We start from the raw sequence: 22,807 nt of genomic DNA, 5'->3' as shown, positions 1-22,807 counted from the left end.
GGAGTACGGATATTCCTTTTGTTTTAATTTCCCAATTTAATTTGTCCTGTTAGTTTGAGAATACAAATTCAATAAAATTAACAGGCTACCCAAAATATAATGCTTTCAACAAGGAGCTGAAGAGGGAAAATGCGTGCCAGATCACCCTCCAATCATCATATATTCAAAGATCAAAGATCTGGCACTGCCAGGCACCCTCATACATTTTTATGTATAGGATTGGTATCGGGGAATAGTTTATCTCCACCCAAACTCAGATGCTCATTTATACAGTCTGACCTAATCCTCTGTGCCCACTTGATTATTATTTAAAAACAAGAACGGAAAAGAAAATAGTCAGTCAAGTCACTCAACATACAACATACCCACACTAATTAAGTGTGTGTACCACAAAGAAAAAATGTGTGGAGAAATGAGAAAGTATCTCACGTGCGCACCACCAGAGGAGCTACTGGCAGGTTCTCACCAGGTTGCCCTTGCTCTTGTCATCATCGATAACTTTCTCATATAGACAAATGTGTGTGTCCAGTGAAAGAAAGGTGTAGAGACAAAACATAAAATAAAGATCCAGTGAAAAACGAGACAAGAGAAGTCTCTAATAAAATTGAGCTAAACTCACACATACTTGTGACTTTTCAATCCAAAATGTGAGTTTGCCCAGCATTAAAAACACGGCATGTTGTAATCCACTTCAAGGACGACCAACATGTTTCATCACCTTTATATATTAGCAGCAAATTCATCAGGGCAACCGAGGTCAGCAATCGCCTCCCTGAACATCTAACATTGAATCAAGAATGACTGACAAACAAGCAGAAAAGAGTGAAGAATTTTTTTAAAAAGAGAAACACCCCCCAATCGCAGCTTACTTCAGTGCAGGTATTAATAAAAGCAGAGACTGGAATATGATATAGCACCAAGTCCTGTCTTATAGAGATCGTAATATTTACCTAGTGAGAGCCATGGGCCCACTTACCAGCTCCCACTTAGTCGTAAGGGTGTATATTGTTTATACTTTTGATCCCTTTCAAACAGCACATTCGTTGCTTATAGGTTCATCTGTGGAAATAGACCTATCTCATTATATACTCCTAAATTGTGCCCCTGGAAATATCACAAAATCCTTTATATGGATTCCATAAAAGGGGCTCAACCTCAGTTCAACTCCCAAGTGTGCACCGTAATCTGGCTAAATAGTAGCTCAAGGCATGCACCCAATCGCATCATTTAAAACAATATCGCACGACATCATATATATCGTACGGCATCATCTACTTTTGTATTTAGCCATGCCCGAGCAATTACAAGCGTCCCTTATTTGTTAAAAACTCATACACATCCTCGTATTCGTTTTCTAAGGCTGCATCACTCATAAAGCCATCTTTTCGTCACACATACTCTTACCGCTGTCCTGAAACCTTCACGCAGTACCTGAACCCGGCGTGTTGCTAACGAGCGGTTTCCTTATATTTCAACAGACCGTGGTCAGCTTACTCTGGCGTCATGACGTTCTTGCAGTCCCATGATCGCCGTCACGTACTCACTGTCACTACAAGTGATTCGTGCGCCATCTTCGAATACCCAAATGTTCAATAATAGTATATGCAGATCCCTAGATATTCCTTATATGGTGTGCTGATGGAAATAAAAGTATATCGCAATGTGGCACAGCCATGATACCTTTGCTTATTGCCTGATATATCGTGATTACACCAGTACGGACCCACAGTTCATGTCTGTTATATTATGCAATATAAAAACATGTGCGCCATCTTTGGCAATTCAAATTTACATAAAAGCCTTCTTAGACATCTCAAGTTCACACTCGTATCAGCCAAAGTGATTAGTTTTCAGCAATAAAAACTTCAACTTCCGCAAATTGGAACATGTGCCTGAGATCTGGCGACTTTGCAGCTGATCTAATTGGCAGTTCTCTTTACTTGCCACCAGACCTCAACCACGCATAAGGCACCAACAGGGATATCGCAAACATTACCACTGCAAAGGTCCCAGATCTCAGGCACATGTTCCAATTTGTGAAAGTTGAGGTTTTTATTGCTGAAAACTAATCACTTTGGCTAATACGAGTGTGAACTTGAGCGGTCTTAAAAGGCTTTTATGTAAATGTAAATTGCCAATCATGGTGCACATGTTTTTATATTGCATAATATAACAGGAATGAACTGTGGGTCAGTACTGGTGTAATGACGATATATCGGGCAAGAAGCAAAGATATCGTGGCTGTGCCACATTGCGATATACTTTTGTTTCCATTAGCACACCATATAAGGAATATCTAGGTATCTGCATATACAATTGTTTTTTTTTTTTTTTTTTTTTTTTTTTGGAAAACCTTTATTAACATTGCAAATAAAGACAAATATGGGCCTACAACCCTCGGGGCCGGCCGCTAAGCAGTGAAAATAACAGCAAACAGATTTTAATCACATGTAGCACCTCGGGAAGCAGATTTTCCATGCTAGTATTCTCTTGTCCACCGAATAGCCCAAGAGGGGAACCAGGATATAAAAGGTTTTCATTTTGCAATAAGGGATAGAAGGATCAGGTGCCAATCAAGTTCTCAGCAGCGAAAAAAGGCAAGCAGAATAATGAACGTCAACAATAAATGGCAAGCTATCAAGTCAATGGCGCAGAAACAGAAGGTTCAGGATGTGGAGGAATATCACGAGCCGTTTGCGCCTGCAGTCTCCTGCCCTAGGACCCAGAAAACCCCACTGAAATGAGGCACAACTGAAAAAACAATGATTGGCCACGAAGGACACTTACCGCACTGACCCCAGAAAAAGACAAAGAAGAATAAGAAAAGAAAAAGGAGGCCATAGAAACCAAGTAAAGGACTAAAGAAGCCCCTCCCCCACCCCCCCACCCTGCACCTCTGCAGATGACTACGGCCCCCCCCCCCGCAGCGTGCCTGTCGCCCCAGAACCAGACCCGAAATATAGAAGAAACAGAGAAAAAGGGGAAAGAGAGGAAACCCCCCCCTAACAGAAAAGGGGAGAGAGTAATAATAAACTGGAGGAGGGCCTTCAACCATGCCCCCGGCTTCTCCCTCCCGCACCATATATTCCTCCCCAGCGCAAACAGTAAACAGCAAAAATTCGGCCATATCTAAGAGAAATGGGGAGCATTATGCACTGGCTACACTATTAGTTACGTCGTGAAAGCACACAACCCCCCAGCCCGCCCGCCTATGAATTGACCACCTCGGAAGGATCAGCCTTATCCTTGGCCACTCTTTGCGAATCCACCAGTGCATACCCATCGACCCACCATCATGTCCAAAGTTACAAGGAAGAGGAGCGTCCAGAGAAGACTAGGAAGGGACACACACATGTGGGGAGGACGTTTCGAAACATCAGCACAGTCATCGTCATGGAAGATCACCTTTCCCAGTACTGCCCCAGGGCCCGCGCCGCACACAAGGTCCAGGAAGGAGAAATCGGCCAGAGCAGGCGATCGTTGCGTGAAGATTGCCTGGGTTGCCGGAGGCCGCGCATGGGATAAAGTCACAACCGTCTGCTCAAGTCCAAAACCTCCGGAACAGACCAACCCCACAGCCAGCCGACCACACGCTGCCACAGTGTCCAAAGTTTCCATCCGTCCCTTATCCACAGAGGCGGTCACGGTACTTTCCTCCTGTGGAAGGTGAGACAGAGCCTTATGTACCTGGGGACAGGCAGACCGCAACTTTTCCGACGCTGACGCAATACCATCCAGCTTCCTCCCCAATACCAGGGCGCCGTGGACCAGGGTGGAATGAAGGGCTCCGAGAGCATCTAGAAGGTCACCGTACCCCAGCACGGTCCCCCGCGCTCGCTCCGCCACGCTCCTTTGCGCCACACACTCCCAATCTTGCTGTGACCCAGTGTACAGGATGTCAGAGTCCATCCCATCAAGATGGCCGCAGGGCAGGGCCATCCCAGATGGGGACCGGGTCTCAGGCACGGGCGCAGCAAGTTCCATATCCCTGCAAACAAAGGTCCGGAGGCAGGCAAAATGTGTATACAGTGTGCGGCCACAGGTAACAGTCGTTCTCCCCCTGGGCCAGTGTCTGCGAAAACCGGGAGCAGCCCGCGCAAATCGGGACGAGCCACAGGCCGCGTCCGATCAGTTCACTGGCGAGGGTCCAGGCGATCGCCGATAAACCCCTGGAATCGTCACCCCGGGTATGCACCCGTCACGCTACTTTCGGTGATAGGAGCGACCTCTGCGAGATTCAGGCCAATATTCGCGCCGCTTCGGCAGTCCGACTCCACCCGGTCACCAATGGCCGCTGTTGTTAAACTGCCGCCCGGCCATGTTGTCCACCCGAGGTCCCGGCCCCAGGGCTGCACAGGCCGCAAACTTCAAATGAGCATGTCTCGGGCGGTACCGCCGCTGGAAGCTTCAGGATCACTCGATCGGTTGCCGCTCTCGATCACCAACACGGGCATGTAGCGCAGGCTGAGGATCACATGCAGGATATCTGTGCGGGATGTGGAGGTTCACGGAGCCGGGAGCCTACGCTGCCGTCTCGGTCGCCATCTTGGCTCCTCCTCTCTCTGCATATACTATTAGAGAACATTTGGGCATTCGAAGATGGCGTACGAATCACTTGTAGTGACAGTGAGTATGTGACGGCGATCATGTGACTGCAAGAACGTCATGACGCCAGAGTAGGCTGACCGCGGTCTGTTGAAATAGAAGTAAACCGCTTGTTAGCAACACGCCGGGTTGAGTTACTGCGTGAAACTTTCAGGATAGCGGTAAGAGTATGTGTGACGAAAAGATGGCTGTATGAGTGATGCAGCCTTGGAAAACAAATACGAGTATGTGTATGAGTTTTTAACGAATAAGTGACACTCTGTCCAGGCATTTGGGCTGGGACGCTTGTAATTGCTCGGGTATGGCTAAACACAAAGTAAATTATGCCGTACGAGATATATATGATGCCGTGCGATATTGTTTTAAATGATGCAATTGGGTGCATGCCTTGAGCTACTATTTAGCCAGATTACGGTGCACACTTGGGAGTTGAACTGAGGTTGAGCCCCTTTTATGAAATCCATATAAAGGATTTTGTGATATTTCCAGGGGCACAATTTAGGAGTATATAATGATAGGTCTATTTCCACAGATGAACCTATAAGCAATGAATGTGCTGTGTCAAAGGGATCCAAAGTATAAACAATATACACCCTTACGACTAAGTGGGAGCTGGTACGTGGGCTAATGGCTCTCACTAGGTAAATATTACGATCTCTATAAGACAGGACTTGGTGCTATATCATATTCCAGTCTCTGCTTTTATTAATACCTGCACTGAAGTAAGCTGCGATTGGGGGGTGTTTCTCTGTTTTTAAAAAATTCTTTACTCTTTTCTGTTTGTTTGTCAGTCATTCTTGATTCAATGTTAGATGTCCAGGGAGATGATTGCTGACCTCGGTTGCCCTGACGAATTTGCTGCTAATATATAAAGGCAATGAAACATGTTGGCCGTCCTTGAAGTGGTTTACAACATGCCATGTTTTTAATGCTGGGCAAACTCACATTTCGGATTAAAAAGTCACAAGTATGTGTGTGAGTTTAGCTCAATTTTATTAGAGACTTCTCTTGTTTCGTTTTTCACGGGGTCTTTTATTTTATGTTTTGTCTCTACACCTTTCTTTCACTGGACACACACTTTTTTCTATATGAGAAAGTTATCGATTATGACAAGAACGTGGGCAAGGTGGTGAGAACCTGCCAGTAGCTCCTCTGGTGGTGCGCATGTGAGATACTTTCTCAGTTCTCCACACATTTTTTCTTTGTGGTACACATACACTTAGAGTGGGTATGTTGTATGTTGAGTGACTTGACTGACTATTTTTTTTTCCGTTCTTGTTTTAAAATATTAATCAAGTGGGCACAGATAATTAGGTCAGACTGTATAAATGAGCATCTGAGTTTGGGTGGAGATAAACTATTCCCCGATACCAATCCTATACATAAAAATGTATGAGGGTGCCTGGCAGTGCCAGATCTTTGATCTTTGAATACCCAAAATATAATAACATAACACAAACTAATCATGCAACAAAAACATGATCGTGACCATCGTGTAGCCACTGTCAAAAAAAGGTGTTTCTCCTATTATGCAGAGAAGTGTGAACTGAGCGAGGGAACTGCCTTTTCTCGCAAGGTTTTACCTCCTATATCATTTACCATGCATGTACATCGAAATGACTGTTAACGCGCCAGTACAACGCAAGACTTCACCATACATTTGAACAGTAGATGGCAGTGTTTCTCTTTGTGACACGATGCACTTTATTGTTATAAATAGGCAAATACATAAAAATAACGAAAATATACTCGCGGATACACGAGGGTTTAGAGGCAGTGAGTGTTTAGGTATGGTTGGATTAATTGTGTTAATACACTGGCATTTTGTTTTAAAAAAAACCTTAATAATTTTATAACCAATAATATAAGAAAAGTGAAAATTATATATTGTCAGGACGCGATCAAAATACGTTTTTTTTTTTTTTTTTTTTTTTATAGACCGGGACGGGATACAGATGTTTTAAGGGGCAGCTGTGGGTAATTGTGATTGCAGGAGTATTATTAACTTCCACGCGTATCACTATGCTTCTTATTTTCTGTGATTTGGTCTGTCCCCATAGACGAAGGAGTTTAAACATTTTTCAACATAGTCTGAATGTTTTTCTGTAGTTGGAAAACAACTCTCATTTGTCTTGACTACTATTTCTAATAGGTGACGTGTTTGAAGTTGCACAGCTTAGATAGCAGTTGCAGTTCTGATGGATGATTTTCAAATGTCCACCTCAATTTACAGCGCTTTCTCATACTTGTGCTTTCATTAAAAGTGCAAAAATAAATTACAATAAAAAAAAAATACGATGAAATGGTATGAGTGTTGAATGTCTGCATGCTAGTTGTTTGAGTGGTAGAGTACTTTTTCATGTGACTAAATGAAAAGGCGTATTAAATGGTATGCGTGGTATTATTGCGTTGCAAAAGCATGCATGCTAAAACAACGCGTTGTAATGATGTACAACCTATTGTGCCCTGCTCCTTTCAGTTATATCAGTACTTTTTTCCCTTCTCAGATTCTTGTGCAGACAAAGGAAATTCTCGCCAAGCTCCCAAGTCTCGTAGAAACAGTCTTAGAAGAGGTGAGTACTTGGAGTCGGCTTGCCTATATTGGAGAATAGATATTCCTTTTGTTTTTAGTTCTCAATTTACTTTGTTGTTAGTTTGAGAACACAAATTGAATAACATTAACATGCTACCCAAAATATAATAACATTACACAAACTAATCATGCAACAAAACATGATAGTTATGTAATTTAACATTTAAATGTGCTGCCTTGTTAGATCAACACTTCTTAGCCCGAACTCTGCCGGCCTTTTTCACCCTCATTCTACCTGCCTTTTTCACCCTCATTCTACCTGCCTCCCCCCATTTGCCCTGCCTGCTCTCTTCGCCCCTTGCTCTGCATACTTGCTATGCCTGCCCTTCTTGCTCTGCCATCCCGACTTCCTGGCAGCTACACACTTTTTCCCTCGCCCATCTCACCCCCTGCCCTCCCTGCCTGATCCCTCACCTGCTTGTCCCTCGTTTTGTAACCTCTTGCCTTGTCCTCCCCTCCCACTCTCTCCAAACATCTTCCACTCACATAAATGTGTTTTTTCTTTCAGAAGGACAAGATAACGATTTGTGGGGACACACATGGTCAGTTCTACGACATGATGAATATATTTGACTTGAATGGACTACCATCGGAAACAAACCCTTATGTATCCTTTTGTTGTCAGTCTTAAGCTTTATGCGTTTCTTTCTACATGTGGTGCTGTACCAATTGCACCATTCCCTTAAATACTGAGAACACATGAAATGAAGACGTATGATGTCTTCATCGTAATTCATGATCCCGTTCAATTTAACGATATAAATACTTAAACATTTTATATTCTATGCATTTTTGCAGGTGAGGTGCTCCTTCACAAAAGAGAAACTCAATCTAAGACAGGAGATTCTTGGGTACCGCTGTTAACCATCTGCAGCTTCCGTAGTTTTAATTTTCACTTGTCCTTAATGAGTCTGTGAATTCTTGGCCTTACATTTTCTTTAACTGCAATGTTATTTGCATGGTTTTAAAAAAAATGTTTTCATTCTTGCTTCTAAAGGTGTTATCTGCCTTCTTCAAGCCAGCTAACTAGAGCACTACCACCATGTGCTCCCTTCTTCCCCAGGCTCGGCCTTTGCTTCTTGCACACTGGCTTTTTATTTTTCTATTTCCTACCCCCAGTCTTCAATTCCTCTGTAGCTCCCCAACCCACTTCCTGTTGACCCACTCCATCAGCCCTGCGTTGAGTTCAGTCCACCCACTCGTTTATCTTTCTTAACACAATATATTTTTGGGAGGGCCCGGCACCTACCATTTCCTGCCAGGCTGCTACATTTTCAAAATGTGCTTTTTCGCACAAATAATTTCATATTTTTTTTTTATTTCTATCTTCAAGTGGTTTCTCGCTGAATAAGATGATGGCCGTTCCATGCCAAATGCTTGTGTATACGTCATAACGCTGAGCCCGTCATGATGCATTCGCATGTACACATCATCTGCCCCAGTTGTTCATTTTTTGTTTTGCCAATGCTGCCTAGAATTGGCACATCAAATTTAGAAAACCAATAAGTAGACCAGCATTTGCAGTGCCATTATGTATTGCTTTGAAAAATTGTCTTTTGTGCCATTTGGTGGGTTTACGCACTCAATAGGTTATCATGCAGGCACTCTTTCACTCATCTTTGAGCTCATGCAACCATTCATCCAGCCGCGGACTCATTCTTGCATTCACCTTTGATACAACAAAAATAAGGCAAACACCCAACAGCATATTCAAGATACGTTTACAACAAATGCAAGTGGAAAAAGACAGACCTGCTGCTATCTAAACATGATGGGCATATGCTTCCTACATTGAAAGTAAACATAGGAGCATGTATCTCTTTTGCAGAGGTTTTGAAAATAGCCTAACGTTGATTAAAAGTTCCAGCATGGCCACCACATTTAGAACCACCTTTGAATGGTAAAACAATGATACACTATGGGCTACCGCATTCCATAATTGCCTCCTGGTTTAGAAAAAGTGGCCATGTGGGATTCCATGCAATGCAGAGGGAATGAGCGGCAAGCAAGACCAGATAGCACAGTTTGGAGATCTGTAGTTTAAAAAACATTAATATAGAAAGAAAGTCAAAGGGGAACTATAAAAGGAAAACATTGAAAACTAAATGGCTGTTCACCAATCTTGACACTGAAGCAATCAAATTTTTCAGGTTGATATACATTTGTCGAGTAAAAAAAACAAAACAATTCATCTTTTGATATACCTTATATTATATACCATTCAGTCACCCGGCATTTCACCCAGTACGAAACCAAACTCACAATGGGGAGTATGGTTCTCAACTCAAAAATAGTGTACCAATCATACGTCCACAATAGTAGAAATTCTACATATCGTTCTATTAAAATCATTTAAAACATTTTTTCATGAATAAGAACAAGAATCACAAAAAATCTCTTCACATATATTTCATATCAATATAAAAGATAATAATAGCAGCAGACAGCAAAGAACTTGCTACAGAGTGCAATATCAAAAATAAGACAAATAACAGTAAGATGAGTTTTAAAAGAACTTGCCACAGAGTGCAAGAAATAGGACAAATAAGGAAAAGATGAGAGTATTAAAAGACACTACACTTAGTCATCATAAAGCTATGTGCATGTTCATGAACTTTAAGACTGGAACCCGATATACTGATAGTTATTAAATTTCTATTATGCCAGCCACCAACACAGATTTAGTATTCAATGGTGTTGTCCTGGTTAGACCATATTTATCAAGACCGTGGATTAACTCTCAAATGATATACATGAAATCAATAAATGCAGTACACCTTCTGGGTTGTATACTGTTGCTCTTTCATGTATATCATTTGAGAGTTAATCCACGGTCTTGGTAAAGATGGTCTTATCAGGACACCATTGAAAACGGGTCGATACATAATCTGCGTTGGTAGCTGGCACAATAGATATTTAATAATTGTCAATATATCGGGTTCCAGTCTTAAAGTCCCTGAACATGGATATGGCTTTTTGGTGACAAAGTGTAGTGTCTTTTATTACTCTCATCGTTTCCTTGTTATTTTTCCTATTTTTTGCACTCTGTGGCAAGTTCTTTAAATACTCTCATCTTCTTCTTGTTATTTCTTATTTTTGATATTGCACCCTGTGGCAAGTTCTTTGTGGTCTGCTCCTATTATTCTCTTTTATATAGATCTGAAATGTATGTGAAGAGATTTTTTGTGATTCTTGTTCTTAATCATGACAAAATGTTTTAAATGATTTTAATAAACAGATATGTATAATTTCTATTACTGCTGACGTATGATTGGTGCACTATTTTTGAGTTGACCACTATACTCCCCACTGTGAGATTTGGATTCATACTGAGTGAAATGCCGGGTGATTGTGAATGATGTGTAATATAAGGTATACCAAAGGATACTTTGTTTTTTTTGACTTGACAATAGAACCCTATTCCTTTGGTTGATAAGGGGTTCCTCTCATTGCTTTCTGATATACATTTGTGATGAAAAAAACATGCCATCATTTACAGGTTAAGGAGCGACCCAATGACTGATGTGGGCTGAACCATTACTTGATGCAATACGCTGTCATGGATGCAGAGTATGAATGACTCTCAAGCCGGTGGCAGAACAGGCATGCCCCAAAGTCCCACCATGTATTCATATGGATATATGTTTGTATACATATGGGTGTATGCATTATTTAATTTATTTTCTCATTATTAGTACAAGATCCTAGCCGATAGCTAAGAAGAGATTCTAGCAAGAATGATTACAGTGGAAATGCTCTACCACCTAGAGTTTGTCAGAGGTGGTAATCAACACTAAATTCCTTCCCTAAAAAGGTCATCTGTGATGTACTTCATGTAACAAATACCTATCTGTAGGCTTTAATACAGAGAAAGGTCAGCCCTCCCTTGAATACCTGTGTGGGCTTTAACATATCCTTTGAGAATCAATATGCCAGGCCTACTGCGTTTACCCTAACTTTTTATTGTAAACCGATCAGATTTGTCATTGGAAATATTTTTTCCTAGTGACCCAAACATACCTCTAGCTGTTATCACTGGCTTGTCACCTTAGCCAACTGAGGTCTATTGCACTGAGTTTAAGCTTTTTTTATAAGGCAACCATCAGGCATGCAGTCAATCATAATTTATATTGAGTAAAACATTACAATTAGCAGAGCAAAACTCACTCTTTCTTAATAGACCCTAAAAAGGATTCCAACAGTGAAAATAATCTTTTAGACACACTGTTTGTTAAAGAGGGGTATAGAGACACCTTGCCTACTACAGTAATCTTTGAGATTCCATGTATCAAAATGCCTGTCTGTAGGCTTGAATATTCAATAATAACAATCAATCTTTAAATGCCTACTGACATTAACAAGCTCTTTCATAATTAATATGTCAGGCCTGCTTAGAGTATAATAATTTTTCATTATAAACAGTTAGGCCTATACCTTTTATTATTGACTTGTTATAACCAACTCTTACTGTACAGAGCTGGTCATAATACTTTACACAAGGCACCCATCAGGTGTGCCATAATAAAATTACAAATACGTGCAAAATAGAGTTGCCAAAACAATATAAAATCCATACTAATAGATCCCAATAAGGATTACCATAGATTCTTCTGGTGGGGTCATCATCTCAACTACTACAGTAAACCTCTATATTCCATGTAAAAATAACATTTTCCCCTACAGGCTTTGGCACAGTGTAATAACATTGGACCCTTAAAAATGTATTGTCTTTACAGATGCATTTCACAGTGATTATCTAAGGACTACTTGCTTTGTCTAACCTTTTTTTAAGCAGATCACCCCCTAAGGAATTTTCCATAACGTTTCCCAGTGTACTGATGAGGTGTTTATCATTTACCAGTGACTTGACACGATATACATCACAGGCCTACCTACTGAAGTGCGCATAAGCATGCAAACAACACAAATACGTTTATAAAATTGCAAATATGTACAGAACTACAGCTGGCAAAACAATATTCAACCCCTTTCAACAAGAATCATCACAGTAAAATTCTACTCCCATGGTTTGTTGTTGTGGGTGACCAACACCAAAACCATTGCCTACTATGGTAATCTGTGAAATTACCTGTAATTAAATACCTTTCCCTAGCCTTTTAAGGCCTATTCGGTTTACTAAATTCGTTTATTAATAAATAAGCAAGGCCTTCTGCCTTTGTCATAACTTTTTATAATAAACAGACCACACTTCTGGCCTTTGGCTCAATGTTTCCCTGCACACACATCTAGCCTGTAGCTGTTATCATTGGCTTGTCCCCATAACCAACTCTGGCTTACTGTACTGAGTGCAAGCTTCGTCACAAGGTAAAATTAGCCTTACAGTCATATTATTGCCAATCTATACAAAATGTCAGTTTGTAAAGCAAAATAATATATCTCCTAACAGGGCTTTACAAGGACTCTCCGTGCAAATATATTCCCCTGGTTTGTCCTTTTTTTTTTTTTTTTTTTTAAACTTTTATTTTTTAACTTTTCAAGTCAACATACAGCTTCAATCAAAGGGTGCGACAGTGGAAACACATTTACATCATAATTAATACTGCGTGAGTAGGGCAGTGAAACAGGCCCAAGCAGGCGCCATCAGTGCGGGCAGTAGCATCAAACAGTGCAGTACAATAAGCAATCGGTTACACAGAAGGTCAAATGAGGGTACACCATGCCTAGCGGCCCTCCTCGCAATCCATCCACTCACCCACACCATGTTTACCTCAGCCGCGTTGAGGTCCGCAATGTGCAGTGTCCACCCACCCAGCACCCAGAGGAAAATGGTCTCGGACAGCCCCCCGTCCGGAGCAAGTGGGGGTGTTCGCAAAAAAAAAAGGACACTACGCGGGCGACCCAACTTCCGCAGCAGTCCCCTCGGCCGAGAGGTAACATCGTAATGGAGCCCAGATATCCGTGGGGCGTGACGTTGTCGGCAAAAGTTCAGAATATGTACTGATCTGCTCCTGGCAGTAAGCAAGGTCCCGCAGCCAGTCCTTGAACTTCGGGCCCTGCCCCTGCCCCATCGACACGCAACTCTTCTCTTAGCAAGCAAAAAGGCTAGCACGATGAATTTGCGGTGTGCCGCTTGTATGGGCTCCACATAGCCCAGCAGAGCGAGGAGAGGGGAGGGTTCCACCACTGTGTTGATCATTTTAGAGAGTGCTTCGCAAACTTGGCACCAGAAGCGGTGTACTGCATCACATTCCCACGCTAAGTGCAGAAAAACCGCCCCGGGGGCCCGGCATCGATCGCATCGGTCATTATCCCGAAGTTGATAGCGACACAGTCGCGCGGGTGTATAATATAATCTATTGATGAATTTATAATGTATGATCCTGAATCTACTACTGGACGAAATGCGTTCCGTCTGCAGCAAGCAGAATTCCCACTGCTTATCCGTCAGCGGAGCCGGCAGCTCTCGGTCCCACTTGTCCCTCACTGCAAACTGCGGCGCGGTTGTGCTTGAATGCACCGATCTGTATATTTTAGAAACTAGCTTGGCCGGGGCCTCATCCAGAAAGATGCGTTGCAACGGTGCCATATGTGGGGGTTCCCATGGGAAGTCGGGTGTGAGCGCCCGTATCCCTTGTCTAAGCCGGAGATACAGAAAAACGTCAAGGGGGGAAGGCTGTATGCCTCCATAAAGGTGGTCCATTGACCGAAATATGCCATTATGATACAAATCCCCCCACGTCAATACATGGATGGTCTGAAACAGCTTCCGAAAACCCACTTCCTGCAGCAGGGGCATGCTAGGATGATAAGCAAGGGGCAAAAGCGGCGCGTACAACCAGTCCAACCCCATCATGGCAGTCAATTGGCTCCATGCAGTCACCGTGCTGATCACCGTCGATGGCGTCTTATCCCTACCTGGAATATACAATGCGCTCTCTATAGGGATCGGGTGTGCCAGCCAGTGTTCGGCAGCTAGTTGGGGCATATATCGAGGTTGCCGAATCCAGAAATAGGCATAATGCGCCTGGGCCGCGTGATAATACAGTTCGAAGTCGGGGATGCCAAAACCGCCCTGATTATACGGCTTAACGAGTATCTCCCACCTAAGCCGGGGCGACTTACCGCCCCAAACGAGTCTAATGAGCTCTGCGCGTAATTGCCGGAAGAAGAAGGCGCCCGGGTGAAAAGGAATATTCAGGAAGAGATACAGCAACTGCGGCAATATTACCATTTTAATAAGTGATGATCTACCAGCCATGGAGAGGGGCAAAGTAATCCAACGCGTAATGCAATCCGTAATGCGAGTCATCGCCGTGCCATAATTGGCCCTCAGGAGCTCCTCCCTGTTTTTTTCAATATGTATGCCCAAGTATTTAAAGTCACCTTCACACCAGGCGAGGGGATAATCTAACATAAATCTCCCAGTAGAGGACGTTAGGGGGAAATAACAAGACTTGCTCCAGTTGATCTTGACCCCGGAAATCCTGCCGAATCGGATAAATTCCCTAAGAATCGGATTGAGATTATCTCTAGGATCGCATACATAGAGAGTAATATCATCAGCGTACATAGATATTAATATCTGTCTCTGGAAACATCTCAGTACTTTATCTTTATGGTGTTGTCGCAATTTTGCAGCCAAGGGCTCCAGGGCTATAGCAAACAGCAGCGGTGACAGAGGGCACCCCTGTCTGGTACCCCTGGTAATGGGCAACGCAGCCGAGAGCCGGCCGTTCACCAGTACTTTCGCTCTAGGGTCGATATATAGCAACTTGATCCATGAAATAAATATGCCCGGGAACCCCATACACTCCAGCACTTGGAACACATAATCCCATTCCAGGGAGTCAAATGCTTTCGTGGCATCAAGGAAGACCGCTGCCATTGGCTGGTCATCATGCACCGAGTTTAGGATGGAAAAGAACGTGCGCAGATTATGGGACGTCGCCCGACCGGGTACAAACCCAGCCTGGTCGGGTAATATCAAGTTGGGGAGCAATAGATTGATGCGAGTGGCTATGAGCTTGGCAAGGATTTTCACATCGCAATTGAGCAATGAGAGGGGCCGGTAAGAGTCACAGTTAGTCACCGCTTTTCCAGGTTTGAGGAGGGACGTGATGAGGGCCATGCGCATCGAGGGAGGCAGACTGCCCACCTCCAAAGCATCTTCATACACCTCCCGCAAGACCGGGGCCATAAAGTCAATGTAGGTCTTGTAAAATTCGATTGGTATCCCATCCAACCCGGCGGCCTTGCCAGAGCGCATGTGCATTATAGCTTCCCGCACCTCGTCTAATTCGAAAGGGGTGCACAGAAACTCCCTTTGCGCATCACTAAGCCAGCCAAGAGACACATCCTCTAGGTATTCATGCAGATGGAGCTCCCCATCCCTAGTCGACGTATACAACTTGTGGTAGTGCGTAACAAACGCATTGAGAATTTGCGCGGTGTCTCTGTACACAATGCCATCCTCCCCAACGTGTTCCACGATGGAGTTAGTAGGCCGCATCAGCCTCATTGTTGCGGCCAGGGCTTTACCCGGCCTCTCACCCTCGCCATACCGGCGGGCGGTCCAGTGTTTGCCTCTGAATTTCGCCTCTCTAGCGGCTTCGTCAGTATACTCAGTGACTTTGTCGCGAATGCGCGCTAACGTGGCATCGTCAGGCTTGACAGCCAACGCCGTCTCGAGCGTCTTCAAATCAGTTTCCAGGAGGCGTAGTCGCGCAAGTATACTCCTCAGTACGCCTGATCCCTTGGCAATACACACGCCCCGTAAGGTCACCTTAAAGGCATCCCAAATAGTTGCATCATCCTTCACCGAATCCTTGTTACGCCGAAAGAAAGCTAGACATTCTTCCCGCAGCTCTTCCTGAAACGAGGCATCCAACAGCATCATGGGCTGTAGGCGCCAGGCCGACAGCGGGGGGCCTAGATCCGCAGCTCGCAGGGTAACCCGTACCGGTGAGTGATCCGAAAAGGTGCGCGGGAGGTGGCGTGCCCCAATAAGCGCCGCATGAAATCGTGGGGCCAAGAAGACATAGTCCAGCCGTGCCCACGACTTCGCTTGTGCCGTGACGTGTGTACCTTCCCGCGCAGTAGGGTGAAGGTGCCTCCATGTATCAATCAGACCATGCTCCCCTAGTATCTCTAAAAGCGCCCCACGGGAATTGGTGTAATGATGTGGGGCCGGGTGGGACCTGTCCAGAGGAGGATTGAGTGTGGTATTGAAGTCACCCCCCCATATTAGGTGTTGTGGGTCTGCGCCTATTATGTCTGCCCCGAGGTCTGCAAAAAAACGCGGGTCGTCCACGTTTGGGCCGTAACAGCAAGCCAGGGTAACCGCCAAATGTCCCAGCCTACCCCACACCAGACAGTACCTGCCCTGGGTATCACTCTTAGTGCCTGCCATAATGAAGGGGGTCCCCTTTTTTATCAATATTGCAACCCCACGAGAATAGGAAGAATAGGATGAAAAGGAAGTGTACTTAGCCCATCTACAGGCAAAGGTTTGAGTAGCCTGCGCCCGAAAGTGGGTCTCCTGTAAGAACGCTATGTGGATTGCGTGACGATCTAAATAGGAGAGGATCTGTCTCCGTTTCCTCGGGTCCCCCAAGCCTCTAACGTTCCACGTAAGTATATTCAGGTCAGTGTCTCCCATAGACAGGCTGAGAAGTATAAGAAATATGGCGCCCCGGCATAGGACCTACAAACTCGCGCCCTTGAATAGGCACGCCCGTCCCCTGCCCCACTCCTACCACACAGACAACACTGGTGTGTACCACAAGTCGCACGAACGGACCGCCATGCAGTCCCCGAGTATAGTACCTTGTCAATGCTGCGAATAGCCTCCTTGGGACATCAGCTGCGCACAACAACCTAACAACATAAACGAACAATAAGATCACCCCACCCTTCCCCTCAAACATCCCCACCGTGCAATTTGCACCATTTGCAAGTACAATTCTATCAGATGATACGAAATTACCAATCCCACATGATAAAGAAAATGAGACATCAGTACAATGCACGGAAATGTAAGGTATCAAAGCGGGCAGGGAACCACCAACCCCACCCCACTGAAGCAGCCCCAACATGCCAGAAACCACAACCCACCCAAGATTACCACCAAACAGCTCAACAGGAGCAACGTAGTCAGATTGTTCATTGGGGTACACCCTACGGGGGTCATCTAGGGGACACACATACCCACCCTCTACGCCTAGCTCCCCAACAACGTCAAGGGAACCGGGAAGGGTGGTGCCTGGAAGACATTACCAACCACCGACCAGTCTCCGACCAGGACAGTCTTAAGCAGCCTCGACAACGTCTTGCAAGTGGGCTCAGGCGGTGGACATCACACCCAGCGCGACCTCCTCAGCGCCAGCAACTCTCACAGGTGTCTCCAAGCCCCTCCGGACCGCGGCCGATCACTCGTGCAAGCCCTCCGGGGAGGGCCCCAGGCTGAGGTCGCTGCCCCTGCCCACACAGCACTCTCCGCTCGACGTCAGCACTCAGCCCTCGAAGTCCAGGGGGGTCCCGCTCCAACAAATCTCTCTCCGGGGCCCACCTACCTCGTGGTGCTCCCCGGTCTTGCGTAGCTCCGAGGTCCGGCCTCTCTCTCCGCCCCCAAACAGCCCAGGGCACGGTCCACCTCGCGCTGCCTCCAGCTCCGTCACGGCCGGTCCCACAGCTCTCAAACTTGCACCGAAGCTGCCGGTAAGGAACCGCAATAGTCTTATATGGTTTTCATCGGGAAGGCGGTCAGTTGGAAAGGATAACTGAAGGATTTCTGTACCAGGCTGCAGGAGCCTCACAGGAGTGCCGCCATTCTGCTTGCGGGCCCTCTAGCGCCCTCCCCCGGTTTGTCCTTGCTTACTAAGATAATCTGTGAGATCTCATGTAACAAAATAAACTGATCAGTAGGCTTTAATTCGGATTAAAAACAATCCACCTTAAATGCCTGTTGAATTTAACATATGGTATTTATTTTATTTTACCAGCAGTATAAAAAGCTAACAATGAACAAAGACTCACAAGAGGTTAATGTTTTCATACTGCACAGTATGGAGTACAAACATTGCCAACAGCCTAGACATTCACATATGCACTTCACATATTTCCACCATAGCCAGTCTGTTGTTGATCTTCTGGTCCTCTTCCCAATTGTGCCCAAAGTTTCTTTCAACTTTTGAATTAAGATGGAAGCATATCCATTGTGCAAATCTATACACCTAAAGTTTATGGTCACCATAGCACCTCAACATTAGTTTGTCTTTGCATGTGACACAAAAACCACATTACACTAAATTCCAGCATACTCTACTCACCCCCTTAATCTACAACTAACCCTGTCCCTCATTGCCTCCCTCAGATGACAACTATTGCACAGTGGGTTCCAAATATATGTTTCCACATAAGTGTCCGCTACGTTGTTACAGTAAATCAAATCCATTAACCATTCCAATGCATTTGATAGGTAGTCCTTGCTTCATGTAACTGCATTCATACATTTAGCCAACAAATAGGCCAGAGCCACAAAATGCCTGTCTGTTTCCAGATGCTTTTTACATGCCACAGGAGTGCCAATATCTGGGAGACCTCCACCCTCTTGTCATTTTTTTCTTCATAACAAATTTTATTAGGTTTTGACATACACATTCAGGTCGGAATGGCCTTTAGGTAAATGTAAGATATTGATAGATGCATACCTTTAAACAACATTGATACAAAACTGGCACAGTCATTCTACCTACCCCCAGACTCCAACATGCCCCCACGAAAACCCCGATCAATTGCATCCTGAGATCCCATCGAATGTATTTCAGGGCACATCTCCATAAGCTTATATGTCAGTGTCTGTGAGCCTCTGCAGTAAGTATATGTGCCAAGACTATCCATCGATAGTCTGCCAAACGCTGCGATATCTTTTGATGCTTTTGTGGGCAGCCCCTTGCCTGAAAGACACCAATCTCCAAACCCATACAATGGTCCATTGCCCTCTTCCATGCCCACTGAGCTGGTGGCATATTAGCTTTCCACATCTTAGCTATGTCCCTCTTTGCCAACATAAAACCCAGGAACAGTAGGTCCCTTATAATGGTTCCCTCCTATCCTCTTTTTGCTATGGAGGAAGATCAATTTGTGTTCAAGTGGGACCTTTCAAGAGAGGACCTCCGCCAGATCAGACGTCACGCCCCATCGAAAGCACTCCACTGACGAACGGCTCCAGACTGTATGCAGGAAGATGTCCTCCTGTACCCCGCATCGAAGGCACATGGAAAAACCAATGACCACCATTTGCCACATACTGTGCCAAGTATAATATGTCCAATGCAAATATTTGAATTGGATGAGGCGGGAGGAAACAGCGGCGCTGGGGGGAGTCCCCAGGGCCTCCGTCCATTCCTCTTCATCAACGTCTTGGCTAGGCGTTTCACTTCTATATTCAATAGGGATATAGGGCGGTATGAGGAGGAATCCTCAGGTGGACGACCCGATTTATGAAAGACTATTATTTCAACATGTCTCCAGTGGAAGCACTGGCTCCTCGGACGCCGATTGTTTTGTCCCTAATAAATGTGTTACCAGTTGAAGTATGTATGCTTTGAGAAACTTACAGGGGAAACTGTTGGTTCCCGGGTCTTTCCCATTCTGCATCTCCACTCAGATATTTCTTCCTCTGTGGTCGTTTCGTTCAACTGCGCACAAGCAGCATCGGACAGAGACCGGGGCGGGCCTTGAGAAAATCAAATATCTGATCTAAATCAAACACGTCCAGACAGGCGAATAGATCAGCGTAATATGTAGCAAAGGTTTGGGCTACTTCCCCACTGGTATTTCGCACCACTGGTACCAGCAGTACTGCATAGGCAGCAGGACAGTCGATGTAGCATCCTGCTGGACTTGGCCCCTCACTGATAGACGCGGCTTTGAATGCTTGTTTGGCATCATCCAGAAGCAGTTGCTGGTACTGTTGCTAAGCTAGGAGCAACTGGCTCTGTCTCACCGCACTGCCTCCCCCGCAACTACTCTCTTCTAGGGCAAGGATCTGAGTCTCTAGCTCTACCAATATGTGAGTTCTACGTCTTTGCTCACCAGCACAATAGCTGTTAGTGCACGATATGACTGGTTTCGCAAATGCTAGAGCGATTTGCGCAATGGAATGGGGGATGCCCTCTGGGCTTGTATGAAGGGTAAGGGCCACTGGGGAAGGATCGGACAACCCCCCGCCAAGATCTCTGTTTTCGATACCCTGTGTGTATATCCTGTGGGGATCAGCATATAGTCTAACCTAGAAAAGGGACTATGAGCCGAAAATTGTGTGTAGCTACTTTAAGCCAGATGATGTTCTCTACATGTATCTGTCAACCCCAGTGCCGATATCAAAGAACTCACCTTGGATTCCCCCGTCCCCACTGTAACCCACCAGCTCATCACCAGACAGAGTAAATTTTTCCGATCACCTCCTATGATGGATAAACTTCCTGGCATTTCTCCTCATAGTCCAATAAATCTTGTCTACAAAGGTCTGTCCCTGTGGTGGGCATAAATACTACCCAATGTGTGTGGTTCCCCATAGAGTGGGCTGGCCACCATGCTGAATATACCGTGGACATCTGACCATATATTATTGGGCTCAAAGGGTATCCTACGATGGATTAGAATACCAGTTCCTTGTGAACCCTGCATGAACCCAGAGTGAAATGTCTGTATGTATCCAAAGCGAGCCATGTATGGCACTTTTGATCCTAAGAGGTGTGTCTCGATCACAAAACAAGCAGAGAGTTATTCGAATGGTATGATATAAGGAAGCCACTACTCCCAGACCTTGTCCATGGAGGCGCCTTCATACCCCTCGGGAACCCCACGAAGCGCAGGTTATTTTGGCGGAAATGGCCTTCAGCATCTTCCACACATTCCGCCAGCTCCTTTGTCACCACCGTTAGCTTATTAACTTTCTGTTGGAAGGTTGTCTTGGAGTCCTCAACGCTTAATGCCCTGGTCTCTGCTTCCGCAATCCGATCAACTGCATTACAGAAATCTTGGCACAGCAGGGTCACTTCCGACCCATCTGCCTCAGTTTTGGCATCCAGCATGTCCCTAGATTGTGTGATGGCTGCCAGTGGTGCTGCGTTGTCTGGACCAGACCCCGAAGTCGCACCCAGGTCGACAGCTAGGGAATTAGTGAATTGGTCCATGGTGCTTTGTTTGGTTGATGTGCTAGGAAGTTTATCCTTAGTCATGTTGAAGCCTCTGGCCCAGTCACTCCCAGAGGTTCCTCTCCGGCATCTACTCCAGTACAACCCGCCATACCCTCTGAAGCGTCTCTATGGGGCGGCCCTCTCCGCCACTCATGAAGCCCGCCCCGCTAAAAGGAAGGAAGAGGGGGAGAAGGATTTCACCCACGACCCCCCCCATCTCCACTTCCCCCCTGGCAACACCCTCAGTGGACAGTGATGGTCCCGTGGCCAGCCGACAAACAACACACAGAGCTCTCCTCTTCACCCAGGGGGTTCAATACGTCCAAACCGGGTTGTTCTCCTTCACGGGCACCGTCCATGACATGTCAGCCGCCCCTGGGCTCCCGGGGGGAGGGGGGGCTTCATGACAATCAGCTGGCCACGGCCTCAAAGGGACACTTGTCCTCCCCGCAGGCAATGGGCGGCACGAACACAGCCTCCACACTCGCCGCCACTCAGGTAGGGATGTGGCCGCAGTCGTCCGTCCACCACTAGGCCAGCGTGGCCCTAAGATGGTGAAGCCACAACTGCAGGGTGGATTCCCAGGCCCACAGATCAGCGTGAACGCAGGCCAGCTCAAGCCAGGCACCGGTGGCGCCCACACTAGGTCTCTGTGTAGTCTCTCAGTCTGTCGCCTGACGCAATCGTATGCTCCCTAGCCCCGACAGGGTTCTCAACTTCGTCTCATGGCTCGGGCGGCACAATAAACTCCGCTGTGGCTAGCCTGGCATTACTGATGACATATGAGCATGATGGCGTCAGATAAATGGCTAGACTGCTCGGAGCTCGCCTAACAAGTGGCTGTCATGTTGGCCCCCTAGGCCACGCCCTGTCCTGTTGTTATTTGGTTTATATCTTGAGACACTTTCAGCCAGAAGTCCACTATTTGTAGATAAACCCATGCCATTTGTTTCAAATCAACAGTTTGATGCCTACATCTATTACAGTGAGGTTTTACACGTAGACCCATAGCCTGCAGACCTGACAGAATATAAATCTGGTGAATAAATTCATAATAAATAAGTTGGTGTTCTTGCTTCTTAGTATTGTAAACAAATGTTCCTAATTAAGAGATTCAGTCACTTTGCGAGTGTCCAATAGTGTTGCCACAATTGACATACCAGGGTCTATCTGATATACCAAAGAGAAAAAAACCACAAACATTATCCAATGTTGACAGAGATAGGATGACTTCCTATTGTTTAGGGGGTACCATCCCCCTCATAAGTGAGTGCAGCTGTTTTGCCAAGACCTTTGAAATGATTTTGGTGTCTAAAGTTCAACTTATGCATATATGTCACAATAAAGAGCTCAAACCTATGAAATCTGGCTTAACTTTTTCCAATGAACTGATGAAGCCAGTACCATTGACTTTACACGTTACCCAACATCGGCATATTCAACTGCA

At 45.4% G+C, this 22,807-nt stretch overlaps 1 protein-coding gene across 1 annotated transcript in view; it reads left to right on the top strand.

Moving 5' to 3' along the window:
• PPP5C (protein phosphatase 5 catalytic subunit) overlaps positions 1-22,807 on the top strand; it is a 407,441-nt gene that overhangs the window by 165,089 nt on the left and 219,545 nt on the right. Inside the window, exons 5-6 of the mRNA XM_085625671.1 lie at positions 7,113-7,178; positions 7,707-7,805. Coding sequence (XP_085481797.1) covers positions 7,113-7,178; positions 7,707-7,805 — 165 coding nt within the window. The remainder of the gene's footprint in view (positions 1-7,112; positions 7,179-7,706; positions 7,806-22,807) is intronic.

This window comes from Triturus cristatus, chromosome 9 (assembly GCF_964204655.1).
Source record: "Triturus cristatus chromosome 9, aTriCri1.1, whole genome shotgun sequence".
NCBI lineage: Eukaryota > Metazoa > Chordata > Amphibia > Caudata > Salamandridae > Triturus > Triturus cristatus.
The sequence above is the reverse complement of the archived record's forward strand: the minus strand, read 5'-3'. Positions and strand labels throughout refer to the sequence as shown.